Source organism: Equus quagga, chromosome 2 (genome assembly GCF_021613505.1).
Source record: "Equus quagga isolate Etosha38 chromosome 2, UCLA_HA_Equagga_1.0, whole genome shotgun sequence".
Classification (NCBI taxonomy): Eukaryota; Metazoa; Chordata; class Mammalia; order Perissodactyla; family Equidae; genus Equus; species Equus quagga.
In genome coordinates this window covers 183,891,364-183,906,234 of record NC_060268.1, presented here as the reverse complement: position 1 = coordinate 183,906,234, position 14,871 = coordinate 183,891,364, and the positions used below count along the sequence as shown (strand labels likewise).

Genomic DNA, 14,871 nt, shown 5'->3' with positions numbered 1-14,871 from the left:
CAAACGAATTCGAGAAGAACTGGAAAAATGGAGAGGCAGCCCACGCCTGTGTTGTCAGACATCAGTCCTCCCTGTGGGCCAGACTTCAACAAACGTCCTTCCCTGACGTTCTAGCCCTGTTCGCTGGGTTCCTGGTCAACACTGTGTTCCGTAAAAGTGACTCATGATTGCCAATGTGCCCACAACTCCTTGTCATGGAGTGTGTCCCTTGTGGGACCCCAGGAGCCATGCCAGCTCCCAATCCAGCCCGCCGTGGAGCTCTTACCCCACACCTGCCCTGTCAGCAGGCTGACAGGACTCACCGGGAACAGCTGGTGGGCCACTGCAGGGACCGCTCCCGGAGAAGGGCGCCTGGCACCACCCTGCTGGCCACTTGGCCACTGTGAGTCCTGTCCTTATTCCCCTGGGGCCTTGTGAGCCTAAATCCCGAGTCAACCAGGAAGACCCCCTACTGGCCATTAATCTATAGATCCAACACAAACCAAATCAGATTCCCGGCAGGCTTATATATTTTTAAGAACTGTTAATTTAATTCTAAAATTTGCACAGAAATGCCAATTTACTGTACAAGTTGTCAAGACCTTTTTAAAGGCATAGAAGTTAAGACACCATGGGATTGGCACATGCGTAGAGAAAATCACCAAGGAGACATGAGAAAAAGTCCAGGACAGACCCCTCCACACATACCACCTGATGTATGTCTCGGGTGACTGTGAAGGAAGAGAGAGGATGTGCGGGTGTGCCTCCACCAGGGGTGCGGTTCCAGGTGGGCTGCAGATCCACCTGAGAAAGGCAAGCGGGCCAGGTTTTAGGGGGAAACCTCTCCATACCTTGGGAGTAGGTAAAAATTCATTAAACAGGAAACAGCAGGCGCTTACCACGAGAGGAGAAAAATGACAAATTGGATGACGCTGAAATTAAGAACCTCTATTTATCAAAAAGACAGTGCTGGGAGTCAACAGGCACACAGAGGAGATGCTCACCACACGTGCCTGCAAAGGGCTCGCATCCTGTGTACAGAAAGCACGAGTTCCCTTTCAGTAGAAAAAGATACTCCAACAGAAAACATCCCAAGACTTGAGTTTCACCAAAGATACCCAGATGGCCAATAAACCTTTTTAATGGCATCCAAGTTCATTAGTCATCAGGGAAATGCAAAAATTAAAACCACATTCAGATATTCCTAAACCCCACCAGAATAGCTAAAAGGACACAGGCGGCAATCCCCGAGTGGCGGTGAGAAGGTGGAGCAGGAGGGACTCTTGCACACTGGTCGGGGTGGGTGGGTCAGGTGGGTGCAGCAGACCCTGGAGCCGCTGGACATGCGCATGTTCTACGGACCAACGCCGCCCCCAGCCTGTGCCCAGCAGAGCACGTCCATGTGGTTCCCAAAGAGTGCACTCGAGTGTCCATCACAGCAGCATTCGTGGAGCCAAAAAGGGAAACGACCCAGATGCCACTGGCCACAGAAGGCTAGAGAAGGTGTGGTGCCTTCCCAAGATGGGATCCTCTGCAGCAGAGGAAGAGGGTCAGCCACCGCGTGCACAAACATGGATGGACCTCACCTTCCGGTGCTGGGTGAAGAAGCCAGACAGCATACAGAAAGCCACCCTGAGCTACTAGAAGTCTGTCCTGGTTCCCTGTGGGCAGTCTCCTTCTCTGCACACGCGGATGTGGCCCACTGTGGAAATCCATCCAGCTTTCCGTGTATGGTTACCGCTTTCTGTCTGTCTACCCCACTTGGACAAGTGTTCCAAGTCACTCTGATGGGCTGAGTGTGGACGCTGGCCAGCTTTTGCAAACCTGGTCAAGCTCATTTCATTAGAAAGTGGGGAGATGTGCATCTGAGCAGTCGCAGCTCAGTGGGGGAGGGCTGCCCCACAGGCAGAGCAGGCGGCTGGAACCCTTGGGCCCCCCCTGCCAGCCACCTGCTATGGACTGTGAGGAGCCTGAATGGTGCACAGGGCCTGACATTCATCAGAACCTGTCAGTGCGTGAGCTACAGGAGAAAAGAGGGCACAGTGGCGAGTGGGCTGAGGCGCAGCCTCCCACAGCGCCCGGGGGACCCAGCCCACAGGCCCAGGAAGAGAGGGGACATGGCTGTGAGCATCTATGCATGTGTGCGTGTCTGCATGTGTGGTGTGGAGGAGACAGGAGGAAGAGAGAGGGAAAGACTGCTGGTGGAAGAGGTGCTGGAGGTTTTCCACTCGTTGTTGTGTTTTGGTGCATTTGCACTTTTTCAAGTTTCTGACTTTACCTGGAGAGGAGAAATGTTAATAAGCAGCCCACGGATTCCGCCTGCATCTGCTGCCCCCTTGTGGCAGCCAGGAGTCCTGCAGGGGTCCCGCCCCAGTGCGCCCAGGGCTGCACAAAACTCTACTGGGCGCTCCTGCAGAGCGCGGTGGCCGTCCCTGCAGCCTACACACCTCCGTTGACTAGTTGACTCCTGTTTGTCACTCACAGGCTTGGCAAAATCTCTGCGTCACTGAGCAACACTTTAACCTCCTGAATGAAATTCCTCCTACTTTTCGGATCCTCCTCCTACACCATTCACAAGACGGGTAAGGCCTTCTTATTCCTGCTCTTGTGTTCGTTCTCGATCCTGTTAGGAAGGCTAGCTGCACGGTGTGGACACAGCATGGGGGCTGCCACACCTGCAGGTGTGCCGGGGCTGCACCAGATCCCCCCGCTGGCCCAGTAAGCGTGCTGGACAGACAGGGGTAGTGGGGGCTCCGAGCTGAGATGGTGTGGGTGGCCGACCCTCTGGGAAGGGGACTAGGGAGAATTGCTATGATGATGGCCAGACTGGCATGCCTGGGGCCACAGTGCCACCCCCGTCTCCAGCGCGGGCCTGTGAGTCTGGTCCAAAGGTCACTGCTCTGGTGGAGCGGACCCACTCTTGCTTGTCTGAAGAGAAGGCAGTCTGCCCGCCTCTAGCAGGGCTGCAGTCAGTCTGTTGTGGATGGCTGTGCCTAGATGGGCCTGTTTTAATTCTGTGTCTGGACTTGGCCGAGGAGCTCTTGGAGAGGGGGCTCCTGTTGGGTGTGCATGTGGTTCACAGAATTGACGTCTTGTGGCTCCTCTGGGACCCCAAGAGCTGGGCTTTGACCCCACCCTGCATCCTGCTCACAGGACCCATCTGTACGGCGCTGCCTACGAGAGACCCAGGTTCATCCCCGCAGCCAAAGGGAAGGTGGTCCAGGTCGGGGGTGAGTTCTGCTGGAGCAGGGACTCCCTGAGCACCGACCTTGGAGCCAGTGGCTGAGTGAGACACAGGTCCCCCGCCAGGCGCTGCGATCCCGGCCATCTGCCCCCACATCATCTCCCCAGTCAGCGCAACTCTCTGAGGGGGGAGTCCTTGAGCCTGGGACAGACGAGGAAACGAGGCACAGAGGCATGTGCCTCCCGGCCTCTGGCAGCAGCCGCAAAGCCCAGACTCCTGCATCTCAGGCGCCCAGCGCCCTGAGCCCTGTACACAGTCCCAGCCACCAGCGGTCCAGGCTCCTCCGGGAAAGCCCGTGATCCTGAGGATGGAACCCTGGCCTGCCTCCCCTTCCAGCTCCCACCTCCCTCCTCACGCCTCAGGCACAAAATCCCACTCGCCATTTCATTTAAAAAGAAGGAAGGCTCCAGGACCAGGAGAGACATCTGCTATTTCTTGGGGATCCTTCAGGCTGTTTCCACAAAGCGATGAGCACAAGTCCAAATTGTGAATGACCATGAGCCAGCTCTGTCTCTGGGCAGGACCCCTGGGGTCCAGGAGGACTGGCCGTGTGTCCTGGAGCTGACTTCCCTCACAGTGTCTGCAGCGCAGCCCTGGTGCATTTCAAACACCACATGGTTTCAGTTTTCCCTTCTCTCCTGGCCTTTCCGGGACCCCTGCCTCTCCCAGTCCATCCTCCCACCCTGATGGGGCAGCTTCCTCCCAGGAGGCTGGTGCAGGGCCCTGGTGGTGATTATACCTCAGTGACTGCAGGTGGGGCTGAGGAAGAGCCTCGCAGCCACTCAGCCTCCTCCTGGGCAGCGGACGCCAGGCGGGCCCGTGTGGAGAAGCCCTCTGCCCACAGTTTGCTCCTTTCATAATTCTGGGTGTTCGCACACGTCCCCACCTGCCGTCCTCTAAGTCCTGAAGGGCGGGTGTTCAAGGCCACATACTGGGACAGCGGTGGTGTCTGTTTCCGCAGGCTCCTGCAAAGTGGCTCGGGTGGCTGTGAGTCCGGCCGCCTTTTCCTGCCTCTTGGCCGGGGCCCAGCAGTTCTGGGAGCAGACCCAGGCCGAAGTGTACAGTGAGGACATGGCCCTGAGCTCAGGCTTGGTGAGGCCCGAGCGCAGCTGCAGGGCTGCCCCCACCCTGCGGAGGGACAGGGCCCCCAGTCCGGCTGCAGCGAGGCAGGGTGGGGAGGGCTGGGCCAGGACCACTGCCCAGGTGGGTGGCGGGCACTGGCCGTCCAGACCCAGGCACGGCCAGACACCCAGGTTGGGCTCCCCCAGGGTGGGGCCAATTCTTTGAATCTTCGAGCTAAGTCTGATGCAGATGCCTCCACGATGCGAGCAGAGGAATCTAGTGGGGCTAGGGGTGCCCGAGTGGTCTCTCAGAGGAGTGTGCAAGTGAACCAGCAGGGAGCACTGTCTGCAGGGGGCCTGGCTGACCCTGGCACCAAAGGCAGGCAGGCGGGAGCAAGGAGCCCTCCTGTGCTGCTGGGCTGGGCCCCTGGCCACAGGCTGTTTCCAGAAGGGCAGGGGCCGGGCTTTTCCTGGCGGAGTCTGACCTCCTCTTTGCTCCAGCTGCACGGGGATTTTACGAGGTCCCCTCAGACACCCCCTGCTCACAGGCTGTTGTTTGGGTTGAGACAGGAAACGGAAAGCGCGCACCTTGAAGGGGAGGGAAGCTCTGTGCAGAGACTCAGCGATGACGTTCTGAAGCCCATGGAGGATTATCTGAGGCCGCTCTTCCCGCTGCTCAGCTGCCCTGAAGCCGGGTACCTGTCGCTGGGCTGCAGCCTGAGCTGTTTAAGGGACTGAACAGCTCCCTGCACTGAGGGCGGCCGCGGAGGGCGAGAGGAGGCACTAGCCGGATTGCCAGGGCCCTCGGGGGGGTGGCACAAAGTTGGCATCTCCTCCGAACAGGTGGGAGGTCACAGGGTCTCTCTGTCCCCACAAGTCCCCTCAAGTGCAGGGAGCAGTCGGGAATGTGACACCCGGGGGCAGGAGCAGACAGGCGGGGGGCTTAGCTTGAAGGCTAGCTTAGACCCCAGAACTCTCCAGAATCCCAGTGCGAGCTGAGTGACTGTCTGTAGGACGGGTGGAAAGTCAGACCTGTTTTCCTGATCTTGTTCACATGTGGAAATATGCCTCTCTGCTACTGTGACACCGCATGCTCAGTGGGCTTCTCTCTGTGCTGACTCGGACTGTGTTCCACTGAAATGGGAGATGTGCAAAGGCCCTTCACACCCAGGATGCCCAACTCCATCCTGTCTGTTGTCGGGAAGAAGTCCTGGTTCTGCTTAAAACTTTTTCTGCGGGAGTCCCCCACAGTATCCCCTTGGTCCTCTGAGCCCCTGGCCCCCATGTGGGCTGAGGAGCCAGGGCCCCTTGACCTACTTTTGGCAGGAAAGAAGGCGGAGGGGATGGGCACACGGCAGTCTCTGGATTCGCAGTAGATCGGGGACCGTCCTGAGCCCTGCTTGCTCACGTCTGTGCGCAGTTATCCCGGGCCCCTCACAGCAGTGAGGCCGGCCCCGAAAATGAGCTGTGGAGAGTGGCAGGCACGGCCTTACAGTGAGACAGTCCACAGAGACGCTTCTCATCTCTGTGTGTGCCGTTTCCATGTATTTCTAAAACCTGAATATATGCCTTTGACTTTCAGAATACAGGCCCCCACGATTGTCGCGGATTTGGGGAAATCAAAGAGCAAAGACAAGGAGAGGAAGCCGTCCCTGCCCCAGGGTGAGCAGCAGCTGAGGAGACCGTGAAGGCCGCAGGCATCTGCCCTCTGGAGCGGAGGGCTTGCTGCTGAGCACGTAGGCTGGGGCTCTCCACAGAGAGACAGGCTCTCTGCAGCTGCTGGGTAGGCCCTGCCTGGGGGCCTCCCTCTGAGTGTCTCCCAGGGTGCTGAGCACCCACAGGTGGGGGGAAGGCCCACAGAAGGTGGTGCACACAGCCACTGACCAGCACCTTCTGTGGGGGTTTGTGCAACCCTATGGACAGCACCACGTAACCCAGCAGACCTGCCCTTGCTTGGGGACCCGGCAGCTCGACACATGTGTATGAACAGCAGTAACGATGTGCGACCCTTGCCCTATACCTCGTCCGCGTCACCATCCGGAGCTTGCGTCCCGGATGACAGGAGGGCGAAGTGGGCCTTCCGGGTCAGTGGTCTACTGAGTTCATGAATAAAAGATGAATGCTCTCCTTTTAGCCCGATGCCAGGAGAAGGTCAGCACGCATGGGGGCAGCCCCGGGCCTGAGCTGCCGGTGGCTTCATGGTTGTTTCTGCACCTTCAGGACAGAGCCCTTCTTTCTCACTTGATGGGCTTAAAAATGTTTGAAATGTGCTAACATCCCTCAAATCCACAACTAGAAATGAGCGTTAAGTGTCTGCAAGGGTTTAATCTTTCACCTGGAGCCTAGGATTTTATAAATCGCTCATTTATTTTATTTTTGTCTACTTTTCTATCTCACACAATGAATTATTGAGCAGAAGGGAAAAGGGGCGGCTACTTTACCAAAAAGCACTTCCATTCCAGAAGCGCCTGGTGGTGCCCCCCTTCCACAGTGCCAGAATGTGTGGGGCTCTTAGGAAAACAGGTCACTGTTACACTCCAGTTGCGAGGTCAGAGTCTGCCTACCTGAGGCCACGTTTGTGAATTGAGATTCTGCCCTAAAAACTCCCCAGGTGGAGATAAGAAGGGCCCTCGCTTGGTGTTGAGTAAACTTGTTTTACTGTGTGAACTACAGTGTCTGGTGGCCTCACCCCTTAGGACTGCTGCGCCTGTCAAAAAGAGCAGGTTTCCTCTAGTGAGCCAGGCAGGAGCTCCGCGGGCTCTGGGGTCACCTGGAGAAGCTTCCTCTAAAGGAGCTGTCCAGAGCAGCCATGACCCCTCTCTGGACTATCCTCGTCCTTTGAAAGGGAGCTCCCTGGTTAGTAAGAGCCATGGCATTCCAGGACCTGCCTTGGGACTGGCTGCCCGAGCCAGGGCAGGTCCTCAGAACCAGAGAGGAGCAACGAGTCCAGGTCTGAGATGTGAGGTGGCTGCACCGTCAAACCAGGGTCTCTCTAGGGAAGAGAGCGCCGGCAAGTCCTGGGGCCCGGGCTCTCTGCCAGCTGTGCTCAGCTCAGACTTGTTCCCATGTCTCCAGCTGGGGGCGCTGCCACCTCCAGCCAAAGGACCTCAGCAACGACACAGACCTTGGGCCATCAGGCTCGCCCCTGCGGGTTTGTCCCATCCTTGGGAGCTTGTCTCCTGCTGCCTTTTAGCTGGTGCCTCCCTCCCACAGTTCATCTCGAGGCTGCAGACAACATCATCCTCATTGTGGACAGGCATCTTTTGGAGCTGCCGCTAGAAGGTCTCTCTGTGTTCAGGGAAGGGACGGTCTCCTCTGTGTCACGAGAGTTTTCTCTCCAAATGCTGTGGAATCGCCTCCGTAAAGAGGAGACAGGTAAGAGCTACCCTTAGCCACACTAATATTTAATTTTAAAATGGAACTATTTAAGTTACTTTTATGATAAGAGAATGTTAACTCCTGTCAAAAAATAATTATTAAATGTTGCAGCATTTTTCTAGGCACTCATTTCCAGGTATTTATAAAACACCTCCTGTGTGCCACGTGTTTTGTTAGGTGCTGAACACATACTGAAGAAGAAATCAGACATTGTTCTTGCCCTCACAAACTTCTGTTTCAAAGGAGGGGAGGGCAGTAAACAGCCAGTCACCATCACTCCTTTGTGAGGTAGTGAGGGCAGTGAGGGAGAGGCCTGGGAGGACCTGCCGAGGCCGTGGGGCTGGGGCGCAGGTGCTGGGTGCGCAGACATGCCCAGTCGCTGACCGTTGTCCATGCTGTACACCGGTGCTCTGTTCAGTTTTCTGCATGTATGTTGCACCTCACTAAATATCAAATTAAGTTAAAAATAAAGAGATCAGACCTTTGCTTCCATCCAAGATGAAGTAACAAGGACCAAATTTGCCCTTCCAACTGAAACAATGAAAAAGCCAGACAAAGCGTATGACACAATGGTTTTCAGACATTGGAGACCAGGCAGCGTGGGACAGTGATCCCGAGAGAGAGGAAACAAGCAGGTGAGGCCAAGCTTCCTGCCTGGAGAGTCTGCAGGCCACAGCACGGGGGAGGGAGGGAGCCAGGCAGAGCCTGACGGTCTCCCTGAGTGGAGGAGATGGGGCTGGGGCTCACGGAGACTAGACTTTGCAGCCAGGTACTTGAAGGGGAGGCTGCACAGAGAGAGCCAGAGGTCTGCAGAGGACCCCTCATGTCTTCAGCTGAGAACTGGCCATTGCAGGTGTGAGAGGAAACCACCTAAGGTCAGGGAAAGAACCACCCACAAGGAGCAGAGGACAGTCTCCAGAGCTCACTCAGGGCTGGGAATGGTTCAAGTTTCCACTAGCAAGAATGAAAAAATATATAACTCACAGGGCATTGCCTCTGCACTGGGGACACTTGCTCTGGCCTCACCTAACAGAACTTGAAACAAGCCTCAAAAAGATCAAGCTAATTCCGAGTAACTGAACTGCATCCCAAAATAAAGCTCAAGAATATATATAGAAATAAAAAATATCCAGCACCCAACAAGGTAAAATTCAAAATGTCTGACCTGACATTCAATCAGAAATGATTAGGCATACAAAGAAGCAGGAAACCATGACCCGTAATGAAGAGAAAAACCAATCAACAGAAACAGACCCAGAAATGATGCAGGTGCTAGAGTTAGTGAAAAACAGTTCCTATAACTGTGATTCATGTGTCTGAGGAGGGAGAGGAGAGACTGAGCATGTCAAGCAGAGATGTGGAAGATACACGCAAATGAAACTTTAGTGATGAAGCACATTGTCTGAGATGGAAGATACACTGTAGCATGAACGGCAGTTAGACATACCAGAAGAAGAGATTAGTGAACCTGAAGAAATAGCAGTAGGAAAAGACTGTAAAAAATGAACAAAGCATCAGTGATCAGTTGGACAAGTTCAAGCAGCTCGCAACATAAAAAGCAAATTCACCTATTTTATCTCAAAACAAGTTTATTCTGGGATAGGCAAAAGAATTGCAATTCAAGATGCGGTGCTGTGGCAAATCACAGGTAAATCAAGAGAACAAAGGAAGGGAGCTGCTTTTATAGAGAAAAGGGGGAGAAGGAGGGGCTCTTCTAAAGGAAAGCCCACTGGGGGAGAGTAAAAGATCAGGGCAGCAGTAGTTTCTCATTGGCTGAGCTGTGGCGTTTCTCATTAGCTGAGCTACAGCATTTCTCATTGGCTGATCTGTGGCATTTTTTAATTGACTTAGCTGTGGTGTTTCTGATTGGCTGGGCTGTGGCATTTCTCATTAGCTGAGCTGTGGCATTTCTCATTGGCTGGGCTGTTGCCTGGTGGAGAGAAATCTTCTTTCATGGTAAAGTAGTTGTACTTCCTGCTGGAGGTGCAGTGTTCTCTGTACCTGTTTGGTGCTGTGAGGATGTGGGATGGGGTGATGGCTCCCCCTGCATGTCTCCCACCCAGTTGAGTTGAGGTTTCTGTCATTCACTTCCACACAGCCTAATATACTTGTAATCACAATTTTCAAAGAGGGGGGATATTTGAAGTAGTGAGGGCCAATTTTTTCCCCCAAATTTGATGAAAACTGTAGTCCCACAGATCCAAGAGTTTCCATGAAGCCAAAACACAAAAAACAAAAAGAAAACTATACCAGGGAACATCATAATCAGATTGATTAAAACCAATCAATGATTTATTGGTTTATCAACGAGTGACAGAGTATTCTAAAAGCAGACAAAGAAAAAATACACATTGTGGATCAAGAAAGAAATACAAGAGTGACAACAGACTTCTCAACAGAAACAATGCAAGCAATCAGTGGACAACATCTAAATTATTAAAGAAAAAGTCTGTCAATTGAGATATTTTTGAAAATAACTTTTAAAAACAGTGAAATAAAGACTTTTTCAGGTACAGAAAAACTGAAAGAATTCTTCACTAGCAGGCCTGCCTGCACTACAGGAAATGCTAAAGAGTGTTCTTCAGGTGGGAGAAAAACAGATGGAAAGGTACGTTTACACAAGGAAATAAATACCACCAGAAAGGAGGAATATGTGGGTAAATATTTTAAACCTTTTTTGTATTTTTCAAATATCTTTAAGAGATTTTGACAGTTTAGAGCAAAAAAGTAATAACAATGTGTTGTGGAGTTTTCTAACATAACCATAAAATGTGAGACAAGGACAGAACAAGGCTGAGCGGCAGGAAGTGGAAGGACTGCCTGGATGTTGTCGTTGCTGTACGTGACGCGGTGGGACAGGGCCTGATGGTGGACTGTGATGAACCGAAGGGGGGACCTACCGCAACCACCAAAAACAAAACAAAAGGTTATAGCTAATACACCAATGAAGACAACAAAATGTGATCATAAAATATACCGACGAACCCAAAGAAGGCAGAAAAGAGGGAAAAGGGGCCAAAGAACAGAGGGGACAAACAGAAATCAAATAGGAGGATGGTAGATTTCAACCCAGCCACATCCATGATCACAGTCTCCGTGAATGGTCTCTGCACCCCCGTTAGAGGGCAGAGCTCCTCTGCGTGAATAAAAATGCGAGATCCAAGATGCACTCCTCACAGAAACCAGGTTAAATAAGGAGGTGGTGAGGGGTGGAAAACACACACCATACCACTCCTAGAAGCCTCTTGGGGCACAAGAGGCCGCTTCCCCGGGTGCACACCGAGGAGGGGCCATGTGGGGTTAGGGTGGGGCCTCGGGCGTAAGTCCCGCTGGCCTGCTGGTGAGGCGGAGCCCCTCGTTTCTTGCTGGCCATTCACAAGTCCTCGTCTGCGGAGAACCTGTTCTAGTGTTCTGCCAGCTTTTCTGCTGGCTTATCTGTGTTTTGTTCTGTAGGTTTGTAAAGTTTCTTCATATATTTGGATGTAAATTTTCTTGTCATTTATATGAACTACAGATGTCTCCCCCTACACTGTAGCTTGTCTTTTCATTCTCCTAAATGGGGTCTTTTGATGATCAAAACATTTCAATATAGTCCAATGTATCAATCTTTTTTAATAGCTGGTGCTTTTGGGTTTTTTTTTCCCCCAAAGTCTTTTCTTAATTCAGGATCCTGAAGCTGTTCATATGTCTGTTTTTTTGCCTTTCACATTTTTATCTACCCTCCATCTGAAATTGATTTTTGTGTGTGGTATGAGGTAAGGTCTAAGTTTCCTTTTCCACCTGAGTCCCAACTGTCTGCACCCCGTTTCTGGAAAGGGCCTTCCTGTCGCACTGCCCTGCATTGCAGTGTTGTAGCAGCAATGGGAGAGCATGGAACAGGTGATGGGGTCGGCAGAGTAACAGCCCCCAAAGATGTCCTGAAACTGTGAGTATGTGACCTGACATGACAAGAGACCATGCACATGTGACTCTGTGATGGACCCTGAGGTAGGGAGATGATCCTGGATGACCCGATGGCCTGATGTCATCACAAGGGTCCTTATGAGGGGGAGGCGGAGGTCAGAGAGGCCAAGAAAGTGCAACATTGCTGGCTCTGGAGATGGAGGGAGGGTCCATGAGCTGAGGAACACAGATGCCTCCGCAGGGCCTCCAGAGGACCCAGCCCCGCCCACACCTGAATCTTGTCCCCTGGGATCCCTTTTTGGCTTCTGGCCTCCAGAACTGTGAGATGATAAACTTGTGTTGTTTTAGGCCCCTGCCTTTGTGGTAATTTGTTACAGCAGCCACGAGAAACTAATACAGACTCTCACCACAACACAACTTCACTAAAATTCTAGTGAATGTGAGTGAAGTCTTTTTAAATACATTCCTGAGTGGTCACAAAGAGGACTGATCCTGCAGACCCCACAGTGATGTGTCAGAGCCTTGGCTGTTCACACTGGAGGGATGCTGCTTGGGTGTTAAATATCCGTGGTAAGGCTTTGAGGATAACCACTAAAGATAGAATTGGTGTATGAACTTCAAAGCAACGAAGAGGAAAATGAATAAGAAAAACAGGTGACCCAAGTACCTCCATCCCGTTAGAAAGCACCGAGGACAGAGCGGCACGCAGAGAACAGACGGATAGATGTAAATCATCAGGGGTGGAAATTAGTCCATTTAGATCGTTAACCAGAAAAAAGCAATGAGCCACACCTGCCCCTACAGGACAGCGAGGTTAGAAGGACGTCTGTCAGGTGCTGCTCACCAGAGACACACCTGAACCAAAAGGACACTGCCTCAGGAAGCCACAGAATGGAAAGCGTGGTCAGCAGAGTGAGCAGAATGGCGGCTGTGTCACTGTCGGCGGGAAGGACTGTGCAGCTGCAGCACTGCTGGGCACGGGCCAGCACAGCCGGACAGCGGTCAGTTCATCAGGAAGAGAAACTAGCCTCAGAGCAGGTGAAGCACACGTAACACAAACCCCGGGCGTGAGTGGCGGGTCCATCCGCTGGGGGGGCTCCAGCCCTCGTTCCTGGTAGGTGAGACAACTGGAAAGAGGAAGAAGAGGAGATTGGGATCATTCAACAGCAGCCGCGGCGTGGCGAGCAGGTGGAGCTGCATCTGAACGGTAGAGACATCCTTCAAGTGCACATCGTGGAATGATCAGAGGAATTGGCCGAGTCCACAGTGTGATTGAGTTAGAAACCAGTGACCTAAGAAGGGATTTCTTAAGTCGCTGTACACTTAGAAATTAAAAACACATGTCTAAATGTCACTCGGGACTCAGAAGAAATGGCCATGGGAATGTCAAAGACAATCGCGATGTCACCGCAGCAGAACCCAGGAGGACTTTGTAGCTGTAGGTGTTTATGTGAGGAAAGGAAAAGCATTGGCAGCTTATAAACTAAGCATTGGATTTAAGAACTTAGAGCAAGAGCAGAAAATCCCGAAGAAAGCCTAGGAAAGGCTGCAATAAATACAGAAGCAGACAAAATAGACAAAAAAGACAAAAATTGGTTGGAACAAAAAAAGTGGGGACATGGCTGAGAGCCTCACATTATCCTTCCAGTGCAGACAGAAATGAAAGACATGAGGGCAGAAAGAAAGGAAGAGACTTCTTTACTCTCAGAACCTCCAGAAGAATCTACGAGCCACCAGAACAGTGGAGTACAGCAAGGGGACAGGTTGTAAATCCTTATGCAGAAGGCAGAGGAACTGGCAGGACCTGGCCCTGTGATGAGGCTTGCTTCGGCAGGCACACTGGTGGGTGCTCAACATGGTGTGTGAATGGTCAGCCAGCCGGGCCTGGGAGCCTCTGGAAACTGTTCCTTTCTTGAGGTCTCCTGGCCCATGCCTCCCCCAGCCCTGTGAGTCTTCACATTTGAGAAAGTACTGCCATTTCAACTTTACAAAAATTATAATCATTTTTCTTCACTACTTCTTGTTTTTTTTTATTGAGGTGAAATTGACATAATATAAAATTAGCCATTTTGAAGCGAACAATTGAGTGGCATTTAGTGCATTCACAGTGTTGTATACCACCACCTCTATCTGGTTCTAGAACATCACCACTTCTTTTTCTTGTCCTCAACAGAAGGGAACATGAAAAAGAAGGATGGCAAAGGCAAAGAGCTAAAGAAGAGAAGTCCAGGAAAGAAGGGCTGGAAGGTAGGTGGGACGGGGTGTCTGGGGTCCCACAGGTGGCTCTGGGCCCGAGGTTTGGCCCCTGCCTGGCTGCAGCAGGGCCAGACTGCCTCCTGGGACACATCGACGGACCTTGTCTGTTGCAGGGCAGCACGCCCCGTGTCATCCCCACTGACTGCATCTTAGTCGCCTCAGACGACTTCAAGTGTATCCTTTGACGGGGCCGCTGCCCGAGACACCCGAGCCTGTGGCCCTGTTTCTCCTTAACCAAGGCCCAGTCATCGTGGACCCCTATGAGGAGGCCCAGGGCATAGGTGAGCACTTCCCACGCGCCTCGTCGCAGCTCATAGCACACGCGCCCCACCCACAGCGCCCACGGAACAGCGCAGGCAGAGTGCCGTGCCTCAGGCGCCTCTGCCTCCGCCCCCACGTCCTGCCCACGGCCTCCGCCTCTGGCTGCCCCGTGCCACAAAGCCTGTGGGGGGTTGGGGTCACGCTGGCCCCGGGGATGCCCGTGTGCCTCAGGGCCCCTCCCCCACAACTGCGGCCAAGTCAGGACAGCAGCATGTGAAGATCGGACCTGGGGCGGCGCCTGGCATCCCTCTGCTCAGGCCTCAGTGTGTGCACGAGCCAAGTGCGGGCCTTGCCCCTCCAAGGGTTTAACGCCCTGGGTTTTCCTTTTGTTACATTGGCTTCTAAAATCTCTCCACAAGGAGGGAAGCACTCCATTTCTGTGAGCAGCAAACATCAACTCCACTGGGCCTGCACCCCAGGAGAGCTCTAGGCCCAGGCGCCACAACAAGGCACCGAGGGCACAGGGCCCGCCGCAGCCCCCAGTGCTCCTCATGTGACAGAGCTCCTGCGTGTTGTCAACATTCAGTTCTCATTGCAGAGACGCTGACTCCTGTCTCCGTAACCCGGGAAATTTTGGAAAGATACCAAGACATGTTCACTGCAAGATGGGTGGGACATCTGGGCAGCACACACTTTCCAAGGTTCGCGTTTGGGCTCTCAGGGTACTGTCCTGGGGGGTGGTTTAAGTGAGCCCGCTGCAGGGGGCGCCACACCCCGGGGGGGACTGGT

The 14,871-nt window shown here is 53.1% G+C and overlaps 1 protein-coding gene across 13 annotated transcripts in view; it reads left to right on the top strand.

Moving 5' to 3' along the window:
• Positions 1-14,871, top strand: part of CFAP46 (cilia and flagella associated protein 46) — a 140,365-nt gene that overhangs the window by 111,229 nt on the left and 14,265 nt on the right. For 10 of the 13 annotated variants that reach the window (XR_006887714.1, XR_006887716.1, XR_006887715.1 and 7 more), the window contains exons 45-54: positions 2,464-2,561; positions 3,133-3,209; positions 4,185-4,315; positions 4,855-4,979; positions 5,867-5,946; positions 7,498-7,659; positions 13,739-13,812; positions 13,935-13,995; positions 14,067-14,102; positions 14,681-14,783. Coding sequence is in view for 6 of the 13 variants with exons in the window: in XM_046655386.1 (XP_046511342.1) it covers positions 2,464-2,561; positions 3,133-3,209; positions 4,185-4,315; positions 4,855-4,979; positions 5,867-5,946; positions 7,498-7,659; positions 13,739-13,812; positions 13,935-13,995; positions 14,067-14,102; positions 14,681-14,783 (947 nt within the window). In the remaining 7 variants the exon portion in view is untranslated. Of the gene's footprint in view, positions 1-2,463; positions 2,562-3,132; positions 3,210-4,184; positions 4,316-4,854; positions 4,980-5,866; positions 5,947-7,497; positions 7,660-13,738; positions 13,813-13,934; positions 14,008-14,066; positions 14,103-14,680; positions 14,784-14,871 lie in introns of those variants that run through there. The other 3 variants (XR_006887717.1, XR_006887718.1, XR_006887719.1) reach the window with 3 other exon arrangements.